This window comes from Ranitomeya imitator, chromosome 2, assembly GCF_032444005.1.
Source record: "Ranitomeya imitator isolate aRanImi1 chromosome 2, aRanImi1.pri, whole genome shotgun sequence".
Lineage (NCBI taxonomy): Eukaryota > Metazoa > Chordata > Amphibia > Anura > Dendrobatidae > Ranitomeya > Ranitomeya imitator.
The window spans coordinates 812,648,574-812,676,496 of NC_091283.1; the positions used below are offsets into that span (position 1 = coordinate 812,648,574).

The 27,923-nt window shown below is 44.9% G+C and overlaps 1 protein-coding gene across 1 annotated transcript in view; it reads right to left on the reverse strand.

Moving 5' to 3' along the window:
* Window positions 1-4,679: 4,679 nt before the first annotated feature.
* The window catches only part of CHST15 (carbohydrate sulfotransferase 15), a 53,290-nt gene continuing 30,046 nt past the window's right edge, over window positions 4,680-27,923 (reverse strand). Inside the window, exons 2-8 of the mRNA XM_069753874.1 lie at window positions 20,234-20,804; window positions 17,986-18,325; window positions 13,845-13,991; window positions 13,599-13,755; window positions 11,559-11,715; window positions 8,490-8,637; window positions 4,680-5,292 (exon numbers count right to left, since the gene is read on the reverse strand). Of these exons, the coding sequence (XP_069609975.1) occupies window positions 5,105-5,292; window positions 8,490-8,637; window positions 11,559-11,715; window positions 13,599-13,755; window positions 13,845-13,991; window positions 17,986-18,325; window positions 20,234-20,581 (1,485 nt within the window). The 5' untranslated portion in view covers window positions 20,582-20,804 and the 3' untranslated portion in view covers window positions 4,680-5,104. The remainder of the gene's footprint in view (window positions 5,293-8,489; window positions 8,638-11,558; window positions 11,716-13,598; window positions 13,756-13,844; window positions 13,992-17,985; window positions 18,326-20,233; window positions 20,805-27,923) is intronic.

Consider the following 27,923-nt stretch of genomic DNA (forward strand, 5'->3'; position numbering starts at 1 on the left):
AAGCCTGACTTACCTCAGAGAAATACCCCAAAGGAATAGGCAGCCCCCCACATATAATGACTGTTAGCAAGATGAAAAGACAAACGTAGGAATGAAATAGATTCAGCAAAGTGAGGCCCGATATTCTAGACAGAGCGAGGATAGCAAAGAGAACTATGCAGTCTACAAAAAACCCTAAAACGAAAACCACGCAAAGGGGCAAAAAGACCCACCGTGCCGAACTAACAGCACGGCGGTGCACCCCTTTGCTTCTCAGAGCTTCCAGCAAAAGTTAATAGCAAGCTGGACAGAAAAAACAGAAAACAAACTAGAAGCACTTATCTAGCAGAGCAGCAGGCCCAAGGAAAGATGCAGTAGCTCAGATCCAACACTGGAACATTGACAAGGAGCAAGGAAGACAGACTCAGGTGGAGCTAAATAGCAAGGCAGCCAACGAGCTCACCAAAACACCTGAGGGAGGAAGCCCAGAGACTGCAATACCACTTGTGACCACAGAAGTGAACTCAGCCACAGAATTCACAACAGCCAGCGCCAACTCCCCCGCCGCCGCATTGAACTAAACCGGCATCTGCCGGTAAAGTTCAAAGCAAATGATGGAGGAGAGAGCGTCTCCTGACGCTCCCTCTCCCATCATTCCCCACTCTGCCTCTGACACTGCCGCTGCGCGATGACGTCATTGCGCACTCCCTGTGTGTCAGGCAGTGCAGCGGCAGCCACCGAGACCGGAGCAGGGAGCAGCAAGGGCACGTTGAGAGGTGAGGAGTGTTTTTTTTTTTTTGTAACTAAAAGCGAGTACTGGACTATGGAGCCATTCTTGCTGTATACTACATGGCTGTGCTATATACTACATGGGCCGTGTTAAATACTACGTGGTCTGTGCTATATACTATATGGGCTGTTATATGCTACGTGGGCTGTGCTGTATACTACATGTCTGTGCTATATACTACATGGGGCGTGTTATATACTATGTGGCTGTGCTATATACTGTATGGGCTGTTATATGCTACGTGGGCTGTGCTGTATACTACATGACTGTTCTATATACTACGTGGGCCGTGTTATATACTATGTGGCTGTGCTATATACTATTTGGGCTGTTATATGCTTTGTGGGCTGTGCTATATACTACATGGCTGTTCTATATACTACATGGGCCGTGTTATATACTACGTGGGCTGTGTTATATAATGTGGCTGTGCTATATACCAGATGGGCTGTTATATGCTACGTGGGCTGTGCTATGTAACATGGCTGTGTTATATGCTACGTGGGCTGTTATATACTACATGGCTGTGTTATATGCTACGTTGCTGTGCTATATACTACGTGGCTGTGCTATATACTACGTGGCTGTTATAAACTACATGGCTGTGTTATATGCGATCATGAATCGTGGTATGTGTTAAAGGGGGGGCCCACTGAGACTTTTTCGCCCAGGGCCCTCAAAAACCTGGAGCCGGCCCTGCTTCCGAGGATCTGGCACGTCCAACGATGTAGATCCATCTGAAGGGGTTAAAATATTTTGCAGACACGAGCTCCGCTAATGCAGGATGCTCATTTCTGCAAAACCCCGGCAAATGAAGCTAAATATAGGTCAATGATCTATATTTAGCTTCATTTGCGGTGAGGCGCCCTCTGCTGGCTGCTCCTAGATCGTGGGAACTTTCCTAGAAAGCTCCCAGGCTCGAGTTCATAAGAGGCGCCCTCTGCTGGTTGTCCTCATATGAGCTCGAGCCAGGGAGCTTTCTAGGAAAGTTCCCACGATCTAGGAACAGCCAGCAGAGGGCGCCTCACCGCAAATGAAGCTAAATATAGGTCATTGACCTACTTTACCTGCATTCGCCGGGGTTTTGCAGAAATGAGCATCCTGCATTAGCGGAGCTCGTGTCTGCAAAATATTTTAACCCCTTCAGATGGATCTACATCGTTGGACGTGCCAGATCCTCGGAAGGTATGTATATTGTTGGTTTATTATTTTTTTTTTGTTACAGATCGAGGGTCTTCAGTGAGTGGATTGAGAGTAGAATAAATTAATACAACAACCTTTGTGATTTTTTCAATAAATTAACTTTTAATAATGTGTGTGGTTTTTTTTAACCCTTTACTAGTATTGGATTAATAATGGATAGGTGTCATAATTGACGCCTCTCCATTATTAATTAGGCTTAATGTCACCTTACAATAGCAAGGTGACATTAACCCTTCATTACCCCATATCCCACTGCTACACGGGAATGGGAAGAGAGTGGCCAAGTGCCAGAATAGGCGCATCTTCCAGATGTGCCTGTTCTGGGGTGGCTGGGGGCAGGTGTTTTTAGCCAGGGGGGGGCCAATAACCGTGGACCCTCTCCAGGCTATTAATATCTGCCCTCAGTCACTGGCTTTACTACTCTGGCGGAGAAAATTGTGCGGGAGCCCACGCCAATTTTTTCCGCCATTTAACCCCTTATTTTACTAGCTAGAACGGCCAAATTTTGCATAGACACACTTCTGACATTAGTTGTGTGGAATATGCAAAAAAATGGTGATATGAGATGGTTTACTGTATGTAAACCAGGTCTCATATCATGTCGGGTTTGTGAAGGAGAAAGCAAAAGCCGGTAATTGAATTACCAGCTTTAAAGCTATCTCACGCTGCATTAAATATATATATATATATATATATATAGGTGTCTCCCTGACATATATATATGTATATATACCTATTCTATGTGTATATATCTACTCTAATCTAACCTGTCAGTGTGATTTTACTGTACTCTACGCTGAATTGCCGGCTTTTCTAAGGACACGTGTGCGTAAAAATCGGACAGCACTCGCATGGTGCGAGTGCTGTGCGTTTTTTTTCTCGCACCCATTGACTTGCATTGGTGAGTCTCGTCCGAGAATCGCAGCAATACGCAGCATGCTGCGATTTTTTTCTCAGCCGACAGATTTTTCTCAGTCCGATTTCGGCTGAGAAAAAAATCGCAAATGGAATGTCACCTATTGATTAACATTGGTCCGAGTGCAATCCGATTTTTTATCGGATTGCACTCGTCCGTTTTCCTCACAAGTGGAAAGGGGCCCTTAGGGTGGTGAGAATCTGGAATTGCTTGCCTGAGGAGGTGGTGATGGCGAACTCAGTCGAGGGGTTCAAGAGAGGCCTGGATGTCTTCCTGGAGCAGAACAATATTGTATCATACAATTATTAGGTTCTGTAGAAGGACGTAGATCTGGGGATTTATTATGATAGAATATAGGCTGAACTGGATGGACAAATGTCTTTTTTCGGCCTTGCTAACTATGTTACTTTAAGAGGGAATGCTGTATTATGTCTGTTCTCCCATAACAGACAGAGCGGCTGGGGAGAACTTCTGCTGCAGTCAGTTGTCTCAACTCCAGAGACAAGTTAGGATCAAAAACTTTGTAAAAGCAGCAGAATTCATCAATACAGCCCATATACTGCATGGATCTATAGAATATTGCACACAGTACACAAACGAAGGGCAGGGAGTTATCTAGAGGGAAGGATGAGGCAGGTCATGTATGCAGAAACAGTATGGGGAGGGGGCATGAATGTATGTTGTGGTTCTGGTGCTGTATTTCTGTACTGTCGGTGGTTCTGGTGTGGTATTTCTGTACTGTCAGTGGTTCTGGTGTGGTATTTCTGTACTGTCGGTGGTTCTGGTGCTGTATTTCTGTACTGTCGGTGGTTCTGGTGCTGTATTTCTGTACTGTCGGTGGTTCTGGTGCGCTTTTTCTGTACAGTCGGTGGTTCTGGTGCTGTATTTCTGTACTGTCGGTGGTTCTGGTGCTGTATTTCTGTACTGTCGGTGGTTCTGGTGCGGTATTTCTGTACTGTCGGTGGTTCTGGTGCGGTATTTCTGTACTGTCGGTGGTTCTGGTGCGGTATTTCTGTACTGTCGGTGGTTCTGGTGTGGTATTTCTGTACTGTCGGTGGTTCTGGTGCGGTATTTCTGTACTGTCGGTGGTTACGGTGCTGTATTTCTGTACTGTCGGTGGTTCTGGTGTGGTATTTATGTACTGTCGGTGGTTCTGGTGCTGTATTTCTGTACTGTTGGTAGTTCTAGTTATGTATTGCTGTATGTTTATGGTTTCTGATCCTGTACACATTTAAAGGGAATCTGCCATGTAAAATAACACTATTAACCTGCAGATATAGAGTTAATCTGGTGTTCTGACACTGCACGGCTGCTGCACTGAGAGCCCTGCTGCCCGGAGGAAATGAACTCTATTTCTCCCAGCAGGCTCATCCTTTCAGTCATAGGAATGGTGCCAAAATGGTTTTAGTCACCACTCTGTGCATAAAGAGTGGCGGCTGTAACCGAACAGATACACTGTAGAGCTGGCTGTCAGTCAGTGCAGCGTGTGGTTACAGTCACCGCTCTATACACAGGTTCATAGCATTATTTTACATGACAGGTTTCCTTTAACAATCCATAACTTGTCAGATAACGGGACACATGTCTACGTTAATAAAGTTTTGTGCTGTCTGATGAGGGTTACTACATTTGTATTTATGCTAAGAGCATTAATTATACAATTAAGCACTGATGTCTTATATACCAATCTTTCACGGATGCTGCGGACAGTCAGAAAGAAATAATGCCATTGTGTACAAACCATCCAGAGATCACAAACCAATCTGCTCAATATAAAATAAACACAGCACATAATTTAAATATTAATTTAATCACATGTGAAGCCTGAAAAAATAAGTATCTGTGAGTTAAGAATAGCTTCATTCTGCCAGGAGCTCTTTCTGACAAGTGCAGATGTATTCCTTTATTCCTTGTATTCAGTGCATTTATGCCAAACATATGTTTCCAAGTTAATTAAATAAGTAGTAACACCTTTACAAGGAGACTGACGATGCACATGAGCCTTTACAATCAGTGTTTGTCCACATAGGCAATTTTTGGCACAATTCTTTGACTGCAATTCCAGCATGTTAACACTAGGGGGCTGCTGCTCATTTCTATCTGATGCATGCAATTCCCACATCAGGCCACTAGATGTCAGAGCTTCCCCATACGTGCAACCAGTCATGCAGCAGAGTACAAAAATCAATACATCAGTTACTGATTGGATCGTCTCGCTACGTCTCCCACAAATACGATCTGTCTGCAAGCAGCTCAGACAACTCCCGGTTGTAGGGCCGATAGAAATCAATCAGAATCTGTCTAGTTGGAGGAAGCATAGGACCCAAGCTGCAGTCTTGAGGCCGGCGGCTGTTTGAGGCTTGCTTGTGCGTTACTGAGGCCTCCTGTTCTCCACTCAAGGGCCCTGCAAGTATGAAAATATCATTAAATGCAATTTTCAGATCTCCTACATTCTCATCCAGCATTGTCCATGCGCTCATCTTGGCAAGAGCAAACAAGGCCGTGCAGATGAAAATAACATTCCTCACTGGTGTCTGCCCTAATCCCAACATTCTAGGCCGCTGTAGAGGAGAATAAGGCTACGTGTCAGAGAGAGAAGTGCGGGAACCGGTCCGAGCTCTGAAATAGTTGTTATAGCTTCTCTGGGGTCTGAGCTAGTTGGAGGAGACGGTCTGGGGTCTGAGCTAGTTGGAGGAGACGGTCTGGGGTCTGAGCTAGTTGGAGGACATGATCTGGGGTCTGAGCTAGTTGGAGGAGACAGTCTGGGGTCTGAGCTAGTTGGAGGACATGATCTGGGGTCTGAGCTAGTTGGAGGAGACGGTCTGGGGTCTGAGCTAGTTGGAGGAGACGGTCTGGGGTCTGAGCTAGTTGGAGGAGACGGTCTGGGGTCTGAGCTAGTTGGAGGAGACGGTCTGGGGTCTGAGCTAGTTGGCGGACATGGTCTGGGGTCTGAGCTAGTTGGAGGACATGATCTGGGGTCTGAGCTACTTGGAGGAGACGGTCTGGGGTCTGAGCTAGTTGGAGGAGTTGGTCTGGGGTCTGAGCTAGTTGGCGGAGACGGCCTGGGGTCTGAGCTAGTTGGAGGAGATGGCCTTGGGTCTGAGCTAGTTGGAGGAGACGGTCTGGGGTCTGAGCTAGTTGGAGGAGACGGCCTGGGGTCTGAGCTAGTTGGAGGAGTTGGCCTGGGGTCTGGGCTAAATGGAGGAGACGGTCTGGGGTCTGAGCTAGTTGGAGGACATGGTCTGGGGTCTGAGCTAGTTGGAAGACATGGCCTGGGGTCGGAGCTAGTTGGAGGACATGGTCTGGGGTCTGAGCTAGTTGGAAGACATGGTCTGGGGTCTGAGCTAGTTGGAGGAGACAGTCTGGGGTCTGAGCTAGTTGGAGGAGATGGCCTGGGGTCTGGGCTAGTTGGAGGAGACGGTCTGGGGTCTGAGCTAGTTGGAGGAGATGGCCTGGGGTCTGAGCTAAATGGAGGAGACGGTTTGGGGTCTGAGCTAGTTGGAGGAGTTGGCCTGGGGTCTGAGCTAGTTGGAGGAGTTGGCCTGGGGTCTGAGCTAAATGGAGGAGACGGTCTGGGTTCTGAGCTAGTTGGAGGAGTTGGCCTGGGGTCTGGGCTAAATGGAGGAGACGGTCTGGGGTCTGAGCTAGTTGGAGGACATGGTCTGGGGTCTGAGCTAGTTGGAAGACATGGCCTGGGGTCGGAGCTAGTTGGAGACAAAAATACCGTGTGCACTACTGGAAAGGATGGTGCTAGGTTAGGTTCCCACACCTTCACAGACTATAATGAAAAAGAACCCAGCACTCAACTAATGCTTTAGTGCAATTTTAATCGTAGTAGTACCCAATAAACGTTTCGGTCCTAAACATGGACCTTCGTCAGTAACTACATGTGAAAACAAAAAAAAAAAAACACAAGTGTAAACAAAAAATACAGAAAATAAAGTTACATACAAAATGAAGTATATACAAAGTATTTTGGAGAAAGAAAATAGCATCAATACAAACTCTGGTCAACCGTATATGTAGAGTATATGCTGGGGAGAAAATAACCCGAATATCTAGGCTGAATATGTTCCACTCAGGTCAAATGCGAAAGAATAAACCAGAAAATGAAAGTGAAAGAGGAGGTACATACCGTACTAAAGAATAATAGGACAGACCATAGGGTCATAGGGCACAAAGAGGCAGCGTCTGTAAGTGTCAGAAAGTCCCATAAAACATCCTATGGACCGATAGGAAAAAGGTGTCAGGGGATATAAGGTAAATCATACCTTGTAAGTGAATCAGATAGGAGCGGTACTGTGGGTGGATAATGAAAAGAGATTACATACCGGAAAAAGCAGCCGGTCTGAGACAAGCGCTAGTGCAGGGGTATTACCTGAGGAGACCGAGCTGTATGGTGGTGCTGTCAGACGCGGTGTCCACCGCTAGTCTGATCAGAAGTGAGTGCAGCCGCCGTTACAAAAGAGAGGGGCGGGACAGGCCATGTCCAACAGCCAATCAGCGGCTGGGCGGCAAACCGGAAGTGACGACGCGCTATGAGGAATACCTCAGTGTGCAGCTAGATGGAGGGTTCCTGTGTATGGTGACCGGAAAAGACGTCGCGTTGTCATAGGGATAAGGCAATACAACAGTCCAGACAGGAAATGAAACTGGTAATAGCGCTAAGGAAAGCGCCACGAAGAGAAAGTAGAGAAAGAAATGTAAGATACAGGCAACATAGGACAAGTGATATGGGGCTGAAGTGCCTATCGGTCCATAGGATGTTTTATGGGACTTTCTTACACTTACAGACGCTGCCTCTTTGTGCCCTATGACCCTAGGGTCTGTCCTATTATTCTTTAGTACGGTATGTACCTCCTCTTTCACTTTCATTTTCTGGTTTATTCTTTCGCATTTGACCTGAGTGGAACATATTCAGCCTAGATATTCAGGTTATTTTCTCCCCAGCATATACTCTACATATACGGTTGACCAGAGTTTTGTATTGATGCTATCTTTTCTCTCCAAAATACTTTGTATATACTTCATTTTGTATGTAACTTTATTTTCTGTATTTTTTGTTTACACTTGTTTTTTTTTTTTTTTTTTTTTTGGTTTTCACATGTAGTTACTGACGAAGGTCCATGTTTAGGACCGAAACGTTTATTGGGTACTACTACGATTAAAATTGCACTAAAGCATCAGTTCAGTGCTGGGTTCTTTTTCATTATGGAGCTAGTTGGAGGACATGGTCTGGGGTCTGAGCTAGTTGGAGGACATGGTCTGGGGTCTGAGCTAGTTGGAGGAGACAGTCTGGGGTCTGAGCTAGTTGGAGGAGATGGTCTGGGGTCTGAGCTAGTTGGAGGAGACGGTCTGGGGTCTGAGCTAGTTGGAGGAGTTGGCCTGGGGTCTGAGCTAAATGGAGGAGACGGTCTGGGGTCTGAGCTAGTTGGAGGGGTTGGTCTGGGGTCTGAACTAGCTGGAGGAGATACCTTGATTGGTATTTCTATTTGGGGTCTTTTCCTCTAATTAGTTATGCCATTTTTGTCCCCCATACGGCTGCACAGGTCACACACATGGTATGCCCAACCCTAATACTAGAGCAAGCACAGAACTCACCCAGATTTAGGAATCTGTACACAAGCCTCATGCTCTGCGTGATATTCGCTGCGTGATCTTCCAGGCGGAGTATGAGAAATTGATCCGGATCAAACACAGATAACCAGTCCCATAAATATACCACATAGAGACCAACCTGAAGACGTACCTGGGGAAAACAGGACAAGATCAATGTAAGATTATTGCTAAAAAACAAACACAAAAAACTGCTCCAGAGTAATAAAGAACAGCTAAAGCTTTTTCATTATTACTACAAAATACTTTATAAAAAATAAAAAATGCAATAATAATGTAATAAATCATTTTTACCAGAATTTTGTACCACTTACCACCACCAGGGGGAGCTGTTGCACATTCATTTATACAGCTCATATTAACCGACAAAGAAGCTATATGAACGTTAATGCAAAGAGCTCCCCCTAGTGGCAGCAGCATGTAACCACTGTGACCCAGAAAAACATTTATTTTTATTTTTCGATCGTAGGGGTTTTAATTCCATTTTCTATACATAATTATGGTGGTGACAATCTTGTCTGATCGTATCTTTATAGTATTTATCCACTTAGCCAACAGGAAACAATAGTCTGGGAGAAGTTCTTTGACTTCTGTATGAGATTCTACTATTTAATGTGTACTATTAATGTGAGTATTTTAAGATTTTGGGATTTTTTGAGATTTTTTATTCTTTGAATATAGTGACATTTAAATTTACAAAACAAAGTGTCAAGGGTATAATTAAAAAAAAAAACAGAATAAAAAACTATATTATATTATAAATGATCAGCTCTGTATGGAGGTTATTGTAATCATGCCTGTGATGATAATAAGACTGCTGAAAAGCCTACGGTTAAAACCAGGAAATATGTGTAGGCATTTTAAGAATTCTTTTTTATTATTTGAATATTGTGACATCTAGATTTACAAAACAAAGTGTCAAAAATGTATTAAAACTAAATAAAAAATGATATTTTTTTGCACATAAATTTTGTGAATTTTGGCTTTTTTATTCAAGCTCCTGCAACTTTTTGAAAACAGCTGGATGGGAAGGGACGTCCTCGAATACGACCATATAAATAAAGTAGCGTAAAATGAAGACAGAGATGGTCCCTGGTTCACACGTCTTCCTACAGCGCACACTGCATTAACACAGTAGTCATATCTGGTAAGAAAAAAAATGCCGAGGATGGGAAAGAGGTGGGCTTCATTACCGGTGATTATAAGGGAGGTGTAATTAATGGGCCGTCCACCTCTGTATAGGAACCGTCCGGCTCCTCCGGGGGCTCGGTCAGTTCTTCTCATATCCTTCCTGTGCTCTAATACAGGCACCAGAGAAAGTCCATGGACAGAACCAGCCGAAGTACCATTCATGACCACAGGAGGGAGCCTGACAACAGAATTCACAACAGGATCCACCATTCACAATAGGTGATGTCACAGCTCACCTCTTCCTCCTGTACAATGACTGATAACACGTCTATATACAGTGGATAACACAGGATCCAGCATTCACAATAGGTGATGTCACAGCTCACCTCCTCCTCCTCTACAATGACTGATAACACCTCTATATACAGTGGATAACACAGGACCCTTCATTCACAATAGGTGATGTCGCAGCTCACCTCCTCCTCCTGTACAATGACTGATAACACCTCTATATACAGTAGATAACACAGGACCCACCATTCACAATAGGTGATGTCACAGCTCTCTTCCTCCTCCTGTACAATGACTCATAACACCTCTATATACAGTAGATAACACAGGATCCACCATTCACAATAGGTGATATCACAGCTCACCTCCTCCTCCTGTACAATGACTGATAACACCTCTATATACAGCAGATAACACAGGACCCACCATTCAAAATAGGTGATGTCACAGCTCACCCACTCCTCCTGTTCAATGACAATCACCTATTGTGAATGGTGGGTCATGTGTTATCTACTGTATATAGAGGTCTTATCAGTCATTGTACAGGAGGAGGAGGTGAGCTGTGACATCACCTATTGTGAATGGTGGATACTGTGTTACCTGCTGTATATAGAGGTATTATCAGTCATTGTACAGGAGGAGGAGGGGAGCTGTGATATCACCTATTGTGAATGGTGGATACTGTGTTATCTACTGTATGTAGAGGTGTTATCAGTCATTGTACAGTAGGAGGAGGAGGTGAGCTGTGATATCACCTATTGTGAATGGTGGATCCTGTGTTACCTGCTGTATATAGAGATGTTATCAGTCATTGTACAGGAGGAGGAGGTGAGCTGTGATAATCACCTATTGTGAATGGTGGGTCCTGTGTTATCTACTGAATATAGAGGTCTTATCAGTCATTGTACAGGAGGAGGAGGAGGAGGAGGTGAGCTGTGACATCAGCTATTGTGAATGGTGGATTGTGTGTTATCTACTGTATATAGTTGTGTTGTACTCACCCTCCCTGGGTCCAGTGGCGAGTCTCCACCACTACACCCAGCAGACTCCGGGAGCAGTGGCGGAGAATCAATGCTGGACCCGGAGGATGAGTAAAACAGTGTGTCTTTTTTTTTTTTTAACTGCATCCAGGGGACAGGGGTATTGCAAAACTAGAAATCCCCTTTAAAGATTGGTCACCAGTGTGAACATTTCGAGACTTCTGATATTCTTAAAATATAATCAGTGATAGAGAAAATTGAAGAAAAAAAGTTTATCAAAAAATGTGTCCAAAATAAATTTAAAATAAAAAAACTTCATCAAAACAAAAGGACCTTATCGTAGAACCTATCCAAGGCCTCTTCTGGGTACCCCAATATGCGGCACTGGAGAGGATGCCGCCATGAAGAGCGCGGCCAGGTACAGCAAAGCAGTAATGCCAAAAAAAATCCTAAAAGAAAAAACTCCCAATCTCAAGCTGCGCAGCCCGACTCTCACACTAATGCCATATTATAATTCACATGTAGGGAACATCACTGCTCCGCTGAGCGGCTGGAAGCAGCGGCAGATGTGTCGTCCTCCCCAGGGACTGATTACACAGATGTGGCTGGGCTCGGATGTGTGCGCAGAGGGTCTCTGGGGGGCTCCACATACCGGCAGCGTGTTGCTGAAGGTGGTATTGTAGGCACAGGAGCGCAGGGAGGACGCCTGCAGGCAGCTCTCGAACATCTGCAGAGACTCGTTCACTTTGTCGTTAAAATCTTCCGCTGACTTGTTTGCAATAGCGAAGTACAAATAATCGGAATAAAGCCTGCGAGGAGAGAGAACGGCACAATCAGCGGAGAAGGGAGGTCCGCAGCCCTCCATAAGGCTACGTTCACACTGCAAAAACCAACCAGATTAGAAGGAATACGACCTGTTATCTCCAGACAGCCTGCTTGCTGACTGTTTCCACTTTGCAGTTGTATTGAATGAAAAGAAATAAAAACATGTCTGTATTACTGTTTTGTTAATTTTCCACAACTAAATGCCTATATTTGTTAATTTCTTTACATTGTCGATATCACCTCCATTAGTATTCAAAGGGAATCTGACAGCAGGCTTTTCTTATGTAATTTGAAAGCGGCACGATGCAGAGACAGAGACCCTGATTCCAGCAATATGTCACTTAGTTGGCTATGTGGTGTTGTTTCAATAAAATCAGTGTTTTATCAGCAGGGAATTATCACTACAGGACTAGGTGTCTCGTGACAAACACGCCCCCACCACTGATTGGCGGCTTTCTGCTGTGGGCGGGGTTATACACAGCTCAGTATTCTGAGCTCCGATAGATCTGCAGCAGAGAAAACTGTGATTCTATCATAACTGCTGCACCAGGTAAACTAAGTGATATATCACTGGAATCAGGGTCTCTGCCCCTACACCATGATGCTGTCATATTACATAGCAAAAAAAAAAAAAAAACATTGATAGATTGCTATAATTTGGAGGAAGGAAATCTAAATTGTTTATAGATGATAAATCTCGGCCAAGTGATAAAAATCATCCAAAAATACATCTAAACACAACTGACTGCCAAACGTTATTATTTTTTTCTCTGAGGTTGTCAGTTCAGTAAATCAGCAGTCATTAGTACTTTAACTTTTTCTGTTGTTGCCTTCAAGTCATTATTAATAAAGCAAACTATTTTATTCAGTGCTGATGTATAAAAATCGGACGTCATACAGATGAGACACGGAAGGAAAATCTGGCTGCTGATCTACTGCACTGACAACCATAATGTGATGATCTCACAGAAGAAAATGATTAACTTTGGTGGCCAGTTGTGTTTAGAAGAATTTTTGGATGATTTTTATTGCTTGGCAGAGAATGCAACCTCTAAACAGAACCTGTATTTCCTTCCCACAAATTCAAGGAAATCTGTCAGCAGGTTTTTGCTATATAATCTGACAGCAGCTTGACGTAGGGGAAGAGACCCTGATTCCAGTGATATATCACTTACTTTACTGAGTGCAGCAGTTGTGATAGAATCACAGTTGTCTCTGCTGCAGAACTAGCAGAGCTCAGAATGCTGAGCTGTGTATAACCCCGCCCACATCACTGATTGGCTGCTTTCTGTGTACACTGTGCAGTGATGGGGGCGGGGTTGGACCAGGAGGGACAAGGCAGCTAGTCCTGTAGTGATAATCTCCTGCTGATAAAACACTGATTTTATTGAAACAACAAGTAAGTGACACATTGCCGGAATCAAGCTCTGTTCCCCTAAATCCTGCTGCTCTCTGATTACACAGCAAACACCTGCTGACAGATTGCCTTTAAGTATTGACGGAGTGGATATCGAGAACATAAAGAAATGAATAAATGGAAAAAAAAAGAAAAAAAAAGGAAAACAGCAGATCTGTAAAATAGAAGTGATTATATTTCTTTCCAATCAATAGAATTGCAATGTAGAAACCATCAGCAAGCAGGCTGTCTGGTGTTAACAGGTTTTAAATTTCTTCGTATGAGGGAATGCCACAGTTATTAAAGGTTTATTCTGGTCTAAACAACTTATAACTGTTGGAACACAGACACATTGTCCCAAAATAAAAATAAAAAGTTTTGCATGTGAGATGTTTATAATGAATAATGGCTTTTATAATAACACAATATCACACTTTGCACCAGGTAACATGGGATTAAGAACTGTTGAACCTCTCCACGGGGTCCCGCAGGATGACAATGAACTTGGCTCTTGGCTGGAAGGCATGGATGAAGTCCTGGATGAGCACCGGCGGCTCCGTGTTGGTGACGTTGTCGTAGAAGTAAGACCAGGCACTGTTGTCCCACATGGTGGACGCACTGGCTTCTCCTATGTATAGGAGAACATTATATATATATATATATCATTATTGCAGTGATCACAAGCATCATTGCGCCACGTCTCCTGCAGTCTCCTACCTGTGAGGATCTGATCCGTCGGACCTGAATCGGCCAGCAAGTCTTCACTGTGAAAATCTTGGATTTTTTGGGCTGCCATGTCAAAAAGGTCCAAGTAATCTTCTACTGGATATGGTTTGTGGAAAGGCTCCTTTAATCTCACAATTCCTTAAAAACAGAAAATATGTGACAATGACGTTCTGTAATGTCAGGGAATTCTATCAACACTGGGCGAGACGTCTCTTCCGGATCTACACTTTGTAGGAGAAGAGGTGCACAACGTTTTCTAAAATCAAGAGCCACCAAATCAAAGGACATGACAAAAAGGGTATTCCCATCTACAATATGGATGCCATGCGAGCAATATATACTATAAGTGATGGCACAAGTCTCTCCTCTCAGGGCTGAGGGGTCAGGTGGGCTCAATCTCCCATTGTATGAGGGTCTCAGAGGAACTCCCACCAATCAGACATTTATGGCTACTCCTGAAGATATAGACCAAAAGTATCATACAGAAATACTCCAAGGACTGTGTTAAAATAAAGGCATAAGCAGCTAAGACATGACAGAAGGTTTTAAAGGGCACTAAAAACAATTAAAATAATAAATATGCCACCCGTTCATAACCTTTTCAGGCTTGCCATATTCATGCATGAAGCACAGTAAAGCATGGCAGTGGCTCATTGATGTCTATACTAAAGCATGGCAATGGCTGAGTGATGCCTACAGTAAAGCATGGCAATGGCTCATTGGTTCCTACAGTAAAGCATGGCAATGGCTGAGTGATGCCTACAGTAAAGCATGGCAATGGCTGAGTGATGCCTACAGTAAAGCATGGCAATGGCTCATTGGTTCCTACAGTAAAGCATGGCAATGGCTGAGTGATGCCTACAGTAAAGCATGGCAGTGGCGCATTGGTTCCTACAGTAAAGCATGGCAATGGCTGAGTGATGCCTACAGTAAAGCATGGCAATGGCTGAGTGATGCCTACAGTAAAGCATGGCAGTGGCTCAGTGATGCCTACAGTAAAGCATGGCAGTGGTTTAGTGATGCCTACAGTTAATCATGGCAGTGGCTCATTGATGCCTACAGTAAAGCATGGCAGTGGCTCAGTGATGCCTACAGTAAAGCATGGCAATGACTGAGTGATGCCTACAGTAAAGCATGGCAATGGTTTATTGATGCCTACAGTAAAACATGGCAGTGGTTTAGTGATGCCTACAGTAAATCATGGCAGTGGCTCATTGATGCCTACAGTAAAGCATGGCAATGGCTCAGTGATGCCTACAGTAAAGCATGGCACTGGCTTATTGATGCCTAGAGTAAAGCATGGCAGTGGCTCAGTGATGCCTATAGTAAAGCATGGCAATGGCTCAGTGATGCCTACAGTAAAGCATGGTAATGGCTGAGTGATGCCTACAGTAAAGCATGGCAATGGCTGAGTGATGCCTACAGTAAAGCATGGCAATGGCTGAGTGATGCCTACAGTAAAGCATGGCAATGGCTGAGTGATGCCTACAGTAAAGCATGGCAATGGCTCATTGGTTCCTACAGTAAAGCATGGCAATGGCTGAGTGATGCCTACAGTAAAGCATGGCAGTGGCTCATTGGTTCCTACAGTAAAGCATGGCAATGGCTGAGTGATGCCTACAGTAAAGCATGGCAATGGCTGAGTGATGCCTACAGTAAAGCATGGCAGTGGCTCAGTGATGCCTACAGTAAAGCATGGCAGTGGTTTAGTGATGCCTACAGTTAATCATGGCAGTGGCTCATTGATGCCTACAGTAAAGCATGGCAGTGGCTCAGTGATGCCTACAGTAAAGCATGGCACTGGCTTATTGATGCCTAGAGTAAAGCATGGCAGTGGCTCAGTGATGCCTATAGTAAAGCATGGCAATGGCTCAGTGATGCCTACAGTAAAGCATGGTAATGGCTGAGTGATGCCTACAGTAAAGCATGGCAATGGTTTATTGATGCCTACAGTAAAACATGGCAGTGGTTTAGTGATGCCTACAGTAAATCATGGCAGTGGCTCATTGATGCCTACAGTAAAGCATGGCAATGGCTCAGTGATGCCTACAGTAAAGCATGGCACTGGCTTATTGATGCCTAGAGTAAAGCATGGCAGTGGCTCAGTGATGCCTATAGTAAAGCATGGCAATGGCTCAGTGATGCCTACAGTAAAGCATGGTAATGGCTGAGTGATGCCTACAGTAAAGCATGGCAATGGCTGAGTGATGCCTACAGTAAAGCATGGCAATGGCTGAGTGATGCCTACAGTAAAGCATGGCAATGGCTCAGTGATACCTACAGTAAAGCATGGCAGTGGCTCATTGATGCCTACAGTAAAGCATGGCAGTGGCTCAGTGATGCCTACAGTAAAGCATGGCAGTGGCTCAGTGATGCCTATAGTAAAGCATGGCAATGGCTCAGTGATGCCTACAGTAAAGCATGGTAATGGCTCACTGATGCCTACAGTAAAGCATGGCAATGGCTCAGTGATACCTACAGTAAAGCATGGCAGTGGCTCATTGATGCCTACAGTAAAGCATGGCACTGGCTCATTGATGCCTACGGTAAAGCATAGGAGTGGTTTAGTGATGCCTACAGTAAATCATGGCAGTGGCTCATTGATGCCTACAGTAAAGCATGGCAGTGGCTCATTGATGCCTACAGTAAAGCATGGCAATGGCTCATTGATGCCTACAGTAAAGCATGGCAGTGGCTGAGTGATGCTTACAGTAAAGCATGGCAGTGGCTGAGTGATGCTTACAGTAAAGCATGGCAGTGGCTGAGTGATGCTTACAGTAAAGCATGGCAGTGGCTGAGTGATGCTTACAGTAAAGCATGGCAATGGCTCATTGATGCCTACAGTAAAGCATGGCAATGGCTCATTGATGCCTACAGTAAAGCATGGCAATGGCTCATTGATGCCTACAGTAAAGCATGGCAGTGGCTCATTGATGCCTACAGTAAAGCATGGCAGTGGCTGAGTGATGCCTTCAGTAAAGCATGGCAATGGCTCATTGATGCCTTCAGTAAAGCATCTTAGTGGCTTGGTGATACCCTGGAGCTACTTTTCTTCCTCTGTTACTGGAAACTTGTAGTGCGTGAAAGTAAAATTGATTTAATCAAGTATCAGGGAATGCTATGAAACAACATCATGTCTTCCATGATGAAGATGAAGCATGGGCTCCATTGGACCTCCTGTCAGGAACAAGAATGCCTTAAAGTCCACCAAGATTTGGTTTCAGAAGAAGCCCTGGAAGATTCTGTATTAACTTGAGCCCTGTAGAAAATGACATGTTTAGTGATTTCAGCTCTGAAGCCTGCAGAATTGTGAATACAGCTTAGGCCTCTGTGGGCATTTTCAGACGGCTGCATTATTGGTCCGAATGCGATCCTACATTACATCGGGTCGAACCCGGACCAAAGTTATTCCATGGTGCCTTGCACATGTCCAATTTTTATTTTTGGACCGAGTCTGTCTGGGGACAAAAAAAAAAAAAAATCGCAGCATGTCCAAGTTTGATCTGATATTCGTATCACATTCGGCCATGCAAGTCAGCGGGTCGGTGGAAAACAGCGGACTGCACTCGGATGACATCTGAGAGCAGTCTGATTTCTGCACACTGACACAATGGAGAAGATGGAGACGTTTTGTTCTCCATCTTCTCCTCATCTGAGAAGATCGAATAGGACTATGCTGAAACTCTGATCAGAGTTTGATCCGAGTGTCATTGGCATAATCGAGCTGATTCTCTCATCTGCACGAGAACTAATACTGCCAGTTGTGGATTAAGATCAATATAAGTACACTGAAACCTCTTTGACCACCCAAAATTGTATTAAAAAGTGGTCTTCTTGGGCAGTGGTCTTTTTAAAGAAGATGGGCAGTATGCATGATATATGGTGGGACTAACAATCTGTCCTGGATAGGGACGCGGTCTTCTCATAGAGGCTTTACTGAAATCCACCATGTTACATATGTACTCCCAATCCAAGAGTCAGCGAGAAGCTGGCTGACAACCCCCTCCTGGACATGGTCTTGGCTGCCTTCAGTGGTTGTCAAACTGGAAAATCACTGATAAAACATGACATGTTTCTTCCTGTGTGTTAGGAAACGTATCTGACACTTTCTCAATAAGAGCTTTTATCTCACCAAAGCGTTTCCGCGTCCACCAGTGCGGCTCCTTGATAACCGAGAAGTGGACGTTCGGGTGGAGACGCAGGCGGTCGTACAGATCAGTAGTGCCGCACTTGGGCTGTCCGATGATGTAAAAGTGTGGCAAACACCGCAGCCTGTAATAACGTCCTTCTCTCACTGTGAGATGCGACCAGAACCTTCGCTTCATGTCCTCAAATATGTTGTGTAAACGCTTGGCGTATAAAGAATAGGCGTTGGTCCCATAGGGATCGCTGCTGTCATTTCCGCTGTAGTTTTGGTACCAGCAAGGACTGCGACACGAGCGGAGGAAATGATGCGGTATCACCGAGAACAGCTAAAGGAAGAAAACAAAAAAAAATGATGACGAATATCAAAACATTGTGAGAAGTTTTCTAAAAGTTTCTAAAGTTATTGACCGGTCACCCTCATCCCGCCCTCGCTCTGTTGGAGTCCCTCAAGGCTCTGTCCTAGGGCCCCTAATTTTTTCCATCTATACCCTTGGCCTAAGACAACTCATAAAGTCCAATGGCTTCCAGTACCACTTGTATGCGGACGACACTCAGATCTACCTCTCTGGCCCAGATGTCACCTCTCTGCTGTCCAGAATCCCGAAGTGTCTGTCAGCCATATCCTCCTCCTTCAACTCTCGCTTCCTAAAACTCAATGTAGACAAAACCGAACTCATTAGCTTTCCCCCATCTTGCGTATCCCCCCTACCTGATCCATCTATTATGGTAAACGGCATCACGCTCTCTCCAGCACCTGAAATCCGCTGCCTCGGGGTAACTCTCGACTCTGCCGTCCCTCAAACCGCACGTCCAAACTCTTGCCTCCTCCTGTCACCTACAACTCAAAAATATTGCCAGAATCCGTTCCTTCCTCAGCCCACAATCTACTAAAACTCTTGTGCATGCCCTCATCATCTCCCGCCTCGACTACTGCAACAACCTCCTCTGTGGCCTCCCCGCTAACTCTCTTACACCACTCCAGTCTGTCCTCAACTCTGCTGCTCGGCTTATCCACCTCTCTCCTCGCTACTCACCTGCTTCTCCCCTCTGCAAATCCCTCCACTGGCTCCCAATTCCCCAACGAATCCAGTTCAAAATACCAACACTGATCTACAAAGCCATCCACAACCTGTCCCCTCCCTATATCTCTGAACTAATCTCCCACTATCTTCCCTCACGTAATCTCCGATCCTCCCAAGACCTCCTACTCTCCTCCACACTTATTCGCGGCTCACGCAACCGCCTCCAAGATTTCTCCTTAATATCCCCCATCCTCTGGAATTCCACACCTCAACACATCCGACTATCCACCACCTTCGGATCCTTCAGACGGAACCTGAAAACCCATCTCTTCAAGAAAGCCTACAGCCTGCAATAACCATTCTGCCACCTCACCACCACCCGAGCTGCCACCTCACCACCACCCGACCTGCAGACTCACCAACTACCCGAGCTGCCACCTCACCACCACCTGAGCTGCCGCCTCACCAACTACCAGAGCTGCCGCCTCACCAACCACCAGAGCTGCCACCTCACCAACCACCAGAGCTGCCACCTCACCACCACCCGACCTGCAGACTCACCAACTACCCGAGCTGCCACCTCACCACCACCTGAGCTGCCGCCTCACCAACTACCAGAGCTGCCGCCTCACCAACCACCAGAGCTGCCACCTCACCACCACCCGACCTGCAGACTCACCAACTACCCGAGCTGCCACCTCACCACCACCTGAGCTGCCGCCTCACCAACTACCAGAGCTGCCGCCTCACCAACTACCAGAGCTGCCGCCTCACCAACTACCAGAGCTGCCGCCTCACCAACCACCAGAGCTGCCCCCTCACCAACCACCCAAGCTGCTGCCTCACCAACCACCAGAGCTGCTGCCTCACCACCACCAGTGCTGCAGCACCCCGACCTCCTGTCTCTTCCCCATTATCTCAAAGAATGTAAGTCCGCAAGGACAGGGTCCTCCCCCTCTGTACCAGTCTGTCATTCTAAATTGGTTTACTGTTAATGATATCTATAACCCTGTATGTAACCCCTTTCTCATGTACAGCACCATCGGTCATGTCTTCACGTATTTCCGCGAATCACGAATGATATCCATGAATATCACTCGTATAAGAAAACCAGACATCTGAATGAGCCCTAATAGCTCTGCTAGATTAAGTGTGATGTCTGACATGCGTGATGTAGCAGCTCAGGCTGGAGGACTCCTCCGGGACACTTACATGAGGTTCATCTTGCTCCAGTTCGGTTATGGTTGGGATTCGCCGTGATGTTAGTTGGATCTCCCCTTTATCCAGATAGGATTTCTCTACCTGAGGGGCACTGAAGCTACAGCCTTTAATTGATTGCATGGTCTCCTTTGGTCTTTCTGTTGCAGACTGGTTGGTGGTGAAAGCAAAGTCTCTCGAGAAGGATGCAGAGAGCGCCTGGATTAGATCTGATCTACCTCCAGACAGAGCATACGATGCAACCACCAATACAGTAATAATGAAAGCCAAAAGCAAACTGCACAAGGTTCTCCTGCCAAAGTTCCTCCAGAAGCTCCACATGTTGCTCCTGGGTGGTGGCATCCCTCTGGTGGAGTGTTAGTATGTAGCATAAGTCACTGCCAAGTCCACGTTGCTGCATGGACCTCTCCTGAGATGGTAGCACCTAAAACCAGCGATGATGGTTGATGTGAGAACATGGAAGACAGCAGGTATATTCAGGGGTGTCATCTGTGCTGGAGGACTCAGGACTATAGACGTCACTAGATTTCCGAGGGATCTTCATCATTCCTAATGTTTAAGTACCCTATAAAGAGAAGAAAATATGGTGGTCAGTGATGTTGGGGAATTTGGCCATATATCAACCCAGTGCCACCACTGCAACTTGTAATTCCCACAAGTATGTCAATGTTAAGTGGTAATTAATGACTAATATTACTAAAACTATGAATGAGTAATGTGTTTTCTGCTTCAACTTTGTTTTGTAAGATTTATTTTTTTGCTACAATCATTAGAAGACACCATGTCAAGCTTGGAGAGCTCCTGATGTGCCTAAAGAGAGGAAACCCCCACAAGTGACCCCATTTTAGAAACTATACCACTCAAGGAACTTATCTAGCTGTGTGGTAAGTATTTTAAACCCCCAGGTGCTTCATAAAAGTTTATAAAGTTGAGCGTTGAAAAAATGTAAAAAAAAATAAAAAAATAAAAAAAATTTAAAAAAAATCACATTTTCCCCACAAAAATGTTTTTTAGCCCCACATTTTTTATTTTTAAAAGGGTAGCAGGACTGAATGAACTCCAAAACTTGTTGTGCAATTTCTCCTAAGTACGCAGATAACCTATATGTGGGGGGTAACTTCTGTTTGGGTGCACGGCAGGGCTCAGAAAGGATAGTGTGTCGTTTTGGAACGCAGATTTTGATGGAATGTTCTGCAGGTGTCATGTTGCTTTTGGAGAGCACCTGATGTGCCTAAACAGTGGAAACCCCCCCCCCCCCACAAGTGACCCCATTTTGGAAACTCGACCCCTCAAGGAACTTATCTAGATGTATGGTGAGCACCTTGAAGCCCCATGTGCGTGACAGAAGTTAATGATGAGCCATGAAAATATGTAAAAAACAAAAATTTTGTTCCCACAAAAATGTTCTTTTAGCCCCCAATTTTTTTTATTTTCACAAGATTAACAGGGGAAAAAGGACCCCATATTTGGTCGAAAACTACTTTTGAGGCACGGTGCAAAGCTCAGAAGGGAAGAAGCTCCAGATTTTGCTGAACTAGTTTGAGAGTGCCATGTCACACCGGTAGAGCCCCAGAGGTTCCAAAATAGCAGAACCCCCATATGTGACCCCATTTTACAAACTACACCTCTGAATTAATTTATCCATGGGTGCAGTGATCATATTGACACTATAGGTATGTCACAGAATTTTATACCATTGGGCAGTGAAAAAATAATAATTCCATTTTTACCACCAAAATTTTGTTTTAGCCCCGGATTTTACAGTTTCACACTGGGGAAAGTGTAAAAAAATGACACCAAAATTTGTCCCACAATTTCTGCTGAATGTGGAAATAACCCGAGACTCGAGAGGGACGTAGCGCTATTTTCCACCTGTAGGGCAGATTTAGCTAGAATAGTTTGCGGACTCCATATACAGAGCCCATAAGTGCTAGATGAGCAGAATCCCTCAAGTGACCCCATTTTGGAAATTATACCTCTTTGGAAATTTATCTACAGGTGTAGTGACAATTTTGACTCCATGGATGATTTCCAGAAACAAGCAGCAGTAGATGTTACTGAGTGAAAATTGCAAACTGCCGTTGTAGTTACCAGTACGTTGCAGTGACCAGTTTGTTATGCTCAGCTCATGCTTCTGGAGACATGCACCCATAAGTTATGCAGGCTCTCATCACTACAGAAATGCCAAACATGTGGATGCTGTATATGGTTTAGGCACACTGGGGCTCAGAAGGGAGGGGTATTTGGATTTGGGAGCGCAGAATTTGCTGAATTTCTTTTGGGGGGACAAGGAGCTATAGAGCTTTTCCAGAGACTTTGTACCACCAGTAACGTGGAAGCTCCCTGTTTTTCCATTAACAGATGACAGAACTGAGTGGGGACTTTTTTTATTGATTGAGTTGAAGCTTTTATTGGGAACATTTTACATAACATTTGGGATCACAGTTATCCGGCACTCTACGCTGAGCACTTACATTGGGGTTTCAATCTAAATCTCCGAGTGATGTGATCCAGATGAAACCCCCAAGGGATCCATTCACTATAATGACGCAGCAGAGTTACTCTGGACTCCGTCTGGCCTCTGATCAGCGTTGTCCTCTTCAGAGGTGCACAAAACTGGACAACTGCACTTTTATGCACGCCTAAAATGACGAACATCAGCGGATCGCAGGTCAGACGGCATGCACAGTGCCTCCATCTATCTTGTTATAGGGGATATTCCACCGGGGGGTTCTATCTGAATCACGTATTTCAGAGATATACACGGAAACTCGGTGTAAGTGCTCAGTGCAGAGCGCAGGATAAATGTGAGCCGAGCCTCACTGCGATCTTTGGGAGGTAGAATTGAAAAAGTAGTAGGTGAAGAATTGGTTTTATTTATTTTTTACGCTGTATAAGTGATTAGATTACTTTATTCTTCAAGTCGGTTCAGTTACAGCGATACAAGATTTATATCGGGTTTTTATGTTTGACTGCTGTCACACACTGAAAGATGCTTCTTATTGCAAAAAATTGTTTTTGCATCGCCATATTTAGACAGCTATAATTTTTCCATATTTCAGCCAACAGAGTCATGTGATAGCTTTTTTTTTGCGTTAGGCTATGTGCACACGTTGCGGATTTGCCTGTGGAATTTTCTGTGCGGATTCTGCATCTCTTGGCAGAAAACGCAGGTCAAAATCTGCGCATTTTTTGCGGATTGTGCGTTTTTTGTTGCGGATTCTGTGCGGATTTCATGCGTTTTTACCCCTGCGGATTTCTATTACGGAATGGGTGCAGAAATGCTGCAGATCCGCACAAAGAATTGACATGGTCCTTTTTTTAGTCCGCTGCGTTTTCTGTGCGGAATTTTCCACACCATTAGCACAGCATTTTTTTTGCCATTGATTTACATTGTACTGTAAATCACTTGTGGATCTGCAACGTTTCTGCGCGGAAGGAAATCTGCAACATGTGCACATACTCTTACAAGTTAGCATTTTTATTGCCCCAAAAATGGGCACATGTCATTTTTTGATCGCTTTTTATTCCTATTCTTGGGAGGCAGAATGAACAAAAACCAGCAATTCTGGAATTTTTTATTTTTTATTTTTTTGGGGGGGGAAATTATGCTGTTCCGCGTATAGTAAAGTTGCTAAGGCAGCTTTATTCTTCTGGTCAGTATGATTCCAGTGATGCCTCATTTATGTTTTTTTATGTTTTGGTACTTTTACACAATACATTTTTTTTTATAGAAAAAATAATTATTTTTGCATCGCTTTTTTTCTGAGAGCTATAACTTTTTTATGCTGTATGGCAGCTTGTTTAATGCGGGACAAGATGATGTTTACAGACGTACTATTTTTATGTAGATTGGTCCTTTTGAACTGGTCATCGGGGTTACCTAAAGCTTTCCAGGTTGTTATCAATCATGTGGTGAGATTCCATGGCATTCTTTTGAACATAGGAAGGTGCAGCTTGTCTCCAAATTCAGGAAAGCGTTTTGTAAGTAATTGATTGACTTGTCCTTTTCCTCTGCTTACCATCCTGAAACCAATGGTCAGACGGAGAGGACAAATCAATTGTTGGAACAAATTTTAAGATATTTTGTTGCGGCTCAGCAGGAGGATTGGTCCTCATTCTTAGGCTGCCTTCACACGTTCAGTATTTTACATCAGTATTTGAAAGCCAAAACCAGGAGTGGGTGATAAATACAGAAGTGGTGACGTGTTTCTATTATACTTTTCCTCTAATTGTTCCACTCCTGGTTTTGGCTTACAAATACTGATGTAAAATACTGACCAAATACTGATAGTGTGACGGCAGCCTTAAACTGTAAAGCGCTGCGGAATATGTTGGTGCTATATAAATAAAGATTATGCTGAGTTTGTCTTTAACAGTCAGGTTAACCAGTCTACTAGAACCTCAACTTTTTTTGTAATTATGGTTTTCATCCCCATTTTTCGAGGATGAATTTTGGTTGTCCTAAAGTAGCGGTTGCCATAGAGAAACTTGGGGATGTCGGGAGGGAGGTTCAGAAGAATATTGGGGTGGCTCAGCGTTGCCAGAAACGGAAGGCCTTATATTTAAGGTTGACGATGAGGTCTGGGTATATTCCAAAAGTATTAAATTGAACGTGCCATCATCGAACCCGGTGGCTTTCAGATTAAAACTCCCTCCATCTTTTCGCATTCCAAATGTATTCCATAAAACACTTTTAACAGAGGCTGTCCCTTGGGTTTTAACTCCTTCATCTCTGCCTCCACTGGTTTCTGTTAATGACAGTTTAGAGTTTGAAGTGCAAAAGATTGTTGATTCTCGGAAAGTCCGCAATTCCCTCCAGTACCTCATTCATTGGAGAGGTTATGGACCTAAGGAGAGATCCTGGGTCCCTGCTCGAGCTGTAAATGCTGATCGTTTGGTCAGGGCCTTCCATCGCAAGTTTCCTGGGAAACCTTGGGGTCCAGTGGCCCCCCTAAAAGAAGGGGTACTGTCACGATTACTCCTCTCGGTGAATTATTGTTTTGCTGCCCTATGGAAACTGGGTAATGCCGAGTTGTCTGTGCTTTGATAGCTTGGCTGTCTAATCTGAGACTGGGAGGTGCGGGACATTCTCCAGGTGTTCTGTGTTCTGGAAATTGCCCAAGCTATTTAACTGAGCGGTTTGCCTCTGATCACGGATAGACATAGTTTGTGCTTGCTGGTGTTAGCCGGATTCTGTTGCTCTGAGTTCTGCTCTTCCGCTGGCCGACCACTGGACCGTGTTTTGACTATCCCTTAGTTTTTTTTCTTTTTCTTTGATCCTCTATCTCCTGGCAACTTGACCCCAGACCGTGACCTGACTTACGCTTTTGTATTTTCCTTTGGTTTTCTACGTGCTCTCTTGGAACTGATCCCAGAATATCGGACTTCTCTGCCTCACAACTTGTCTGTGAGTAGTAACTGTGTCACACTTGTGTCTACATTCACAAGCTGCAACCCTCTTATAACCTGTTAGTTTTTTGGTTATGTTTAGGGTGTATAAGGGTATTGTAACAAAGTCACTGGGAAAGTACCGGAGGGGAGATATGTATCATTGAGGTTATTAGCTTCAGTGATATGAAGCTAGGGAAATGCTCCAGCACACTAAGTGCTGAGAGGGGTTAATCAGCCATGTTAAGTGCTAGGTTTAGTGAACAGCTGAAGAGTGGGTGGGAGGCTGGTTATCATATCTCCACCCTAGGGTGGAGTCCAGAAGGTAAATACACAGCCTTCTGACTTAAGGTACCGTCACACTAAGCGACGCTGCAGCGATACCGACAACGATGTCGATCACTGCAGCGTCGCTGTTTGGTCGCTGGAGAGCTGTCACACAGACCGCTCTCCAGCGACCAACGATGCCGGTAACCAGGGTAAACATCTAGTTACTAAGCGCAGGGCCGCGCTTAGTAACCCGATGTTTACCCTGGTTACCATCGTAAAAGTAAAAAAAACAAACACTACACACTTACCTTCCGCTGTCTGTCCCCGGCGCTCTGCTTTCCTGCACTGACTGAGCACAGCGGCTGGAAAGCAGAGCGGTGACGTCACCGCTGTGCTTTCCGGCTGGCCGGCGCTCACAGCCAGTGCAGGAAAGCAGAGCGCCGGGGACAGACAGCGGCGACAGACAGCTGAAGGTAAGTATGTACTGTTTGTTTTTTTAACGTTTACGCTGGTAACCATGGTAAACATCGGGTTACTAAGCGCGGCCCTGCGCTTAGTAACCCGATGTTTACCCTGGTTACCAGTGAAGACATCACTGAATCGGCGTCACACACGCCGATCCAGCGATGTCAGCGGGAAGTCCAGCGACGAAATAAAGTTCTGGACTTTCCTCAGCGACCAACGATCTCCCAGCAGGGGCCTGATCGTTGGTCGCTGTCACACATAACGATTTCCTTAACGATATCGTTGCTACGTCACAAAAAGCAACGATATCGTTAACGATATCGTTATGTGTGAAGGTACTTTAAGTTGAATCTGCCTGGAAACAAAGAGCGTGTAAGGGTACCGTCACACAGTGGCATTTTGATCGCTACGACGGTACGATCCGTGACGCTCCAGCATCGTAAAAATATCGCTCCAGCGTCGTAGACTGCTGTCACACTTTGCAATGTACGACGCTGGAGCGATAATTTCATGACGTATGTGCGATGTAGAAGCCGTTGGTTACTATGCGCACATCGTATACAATATCGTGCACACCTTTGTTACACCATGCGATCATTCTGCCACAGCGGGACACTAGATGACGAAAGAAAGTTTCAAACGATCTGCTACGACGTACGATTCTCAGCGGGGTCCCTGATCGCAGGAGCATGTCAGACACAGCGAGATCGCTGGAACGTCACAAATCGTGCCTTCGTAGCGATCAAAATGCCACTGTGTGACGGTACCAAAGCCAAAAGGTGCAAAAAATTTTAATAAAATGCAAAAATTATTTTTAGCCCCAAATACACACACTTAATAGACACAATGCATTGTGCATTATTATTTTTACATTATTTACTTGCCTTACCCCATCAGACATTGCCTTGCTTTACAGCACTGCAGTAAAAGGATGAAAAGAATAGAGACATAAAGCATCTCCAGGCCGATGCTCAGCTCTGGGGGTGCGATCCTGCTGCACTGATCCTATGAATATTGCAGAGTTTTGGCAGCATGCATGAAATCACAATGAAAAGCTGTTTTTAAGAAATCCGCTCACAGACGGTTCGTCAGCCAGAAGGAATCTGAGCCGACAGTCCCCGACCTCCTCTCACCGCGCACACGTGCGATGCTCCCGGTGCACATCCGCCACTCCTAAGAGTTAGCAAACAACCGTACATGTTTTGGCAGTTGTGTAATTTACAGAAAGCCATTACACAGGGGCGCGAGAATAATGCCATAATCTTATTTAATTTCATCATTTAACAAGCCCTGCTGCTATTTAATAGGCACCATTCCTGTTAATTAAACGTCTCCCAGCGAGGATTTAACAGCAGTGAGTGACTAAGATGTTGGAAGACGGAGTAAAGTAACGGCAATTACGCCGAACAGAAAGAAAATGGGAAATCAGACAGACGTGCTCACGATTACCACAGATCACCTTGCTCATACTGATGTAGAAGAGCCCAGCCTGCCTGATGTACAGTGGTTTGCGAAAGTATTCACCCCTTGGAATTTTTCATGTTTTGCCACCTCTCGA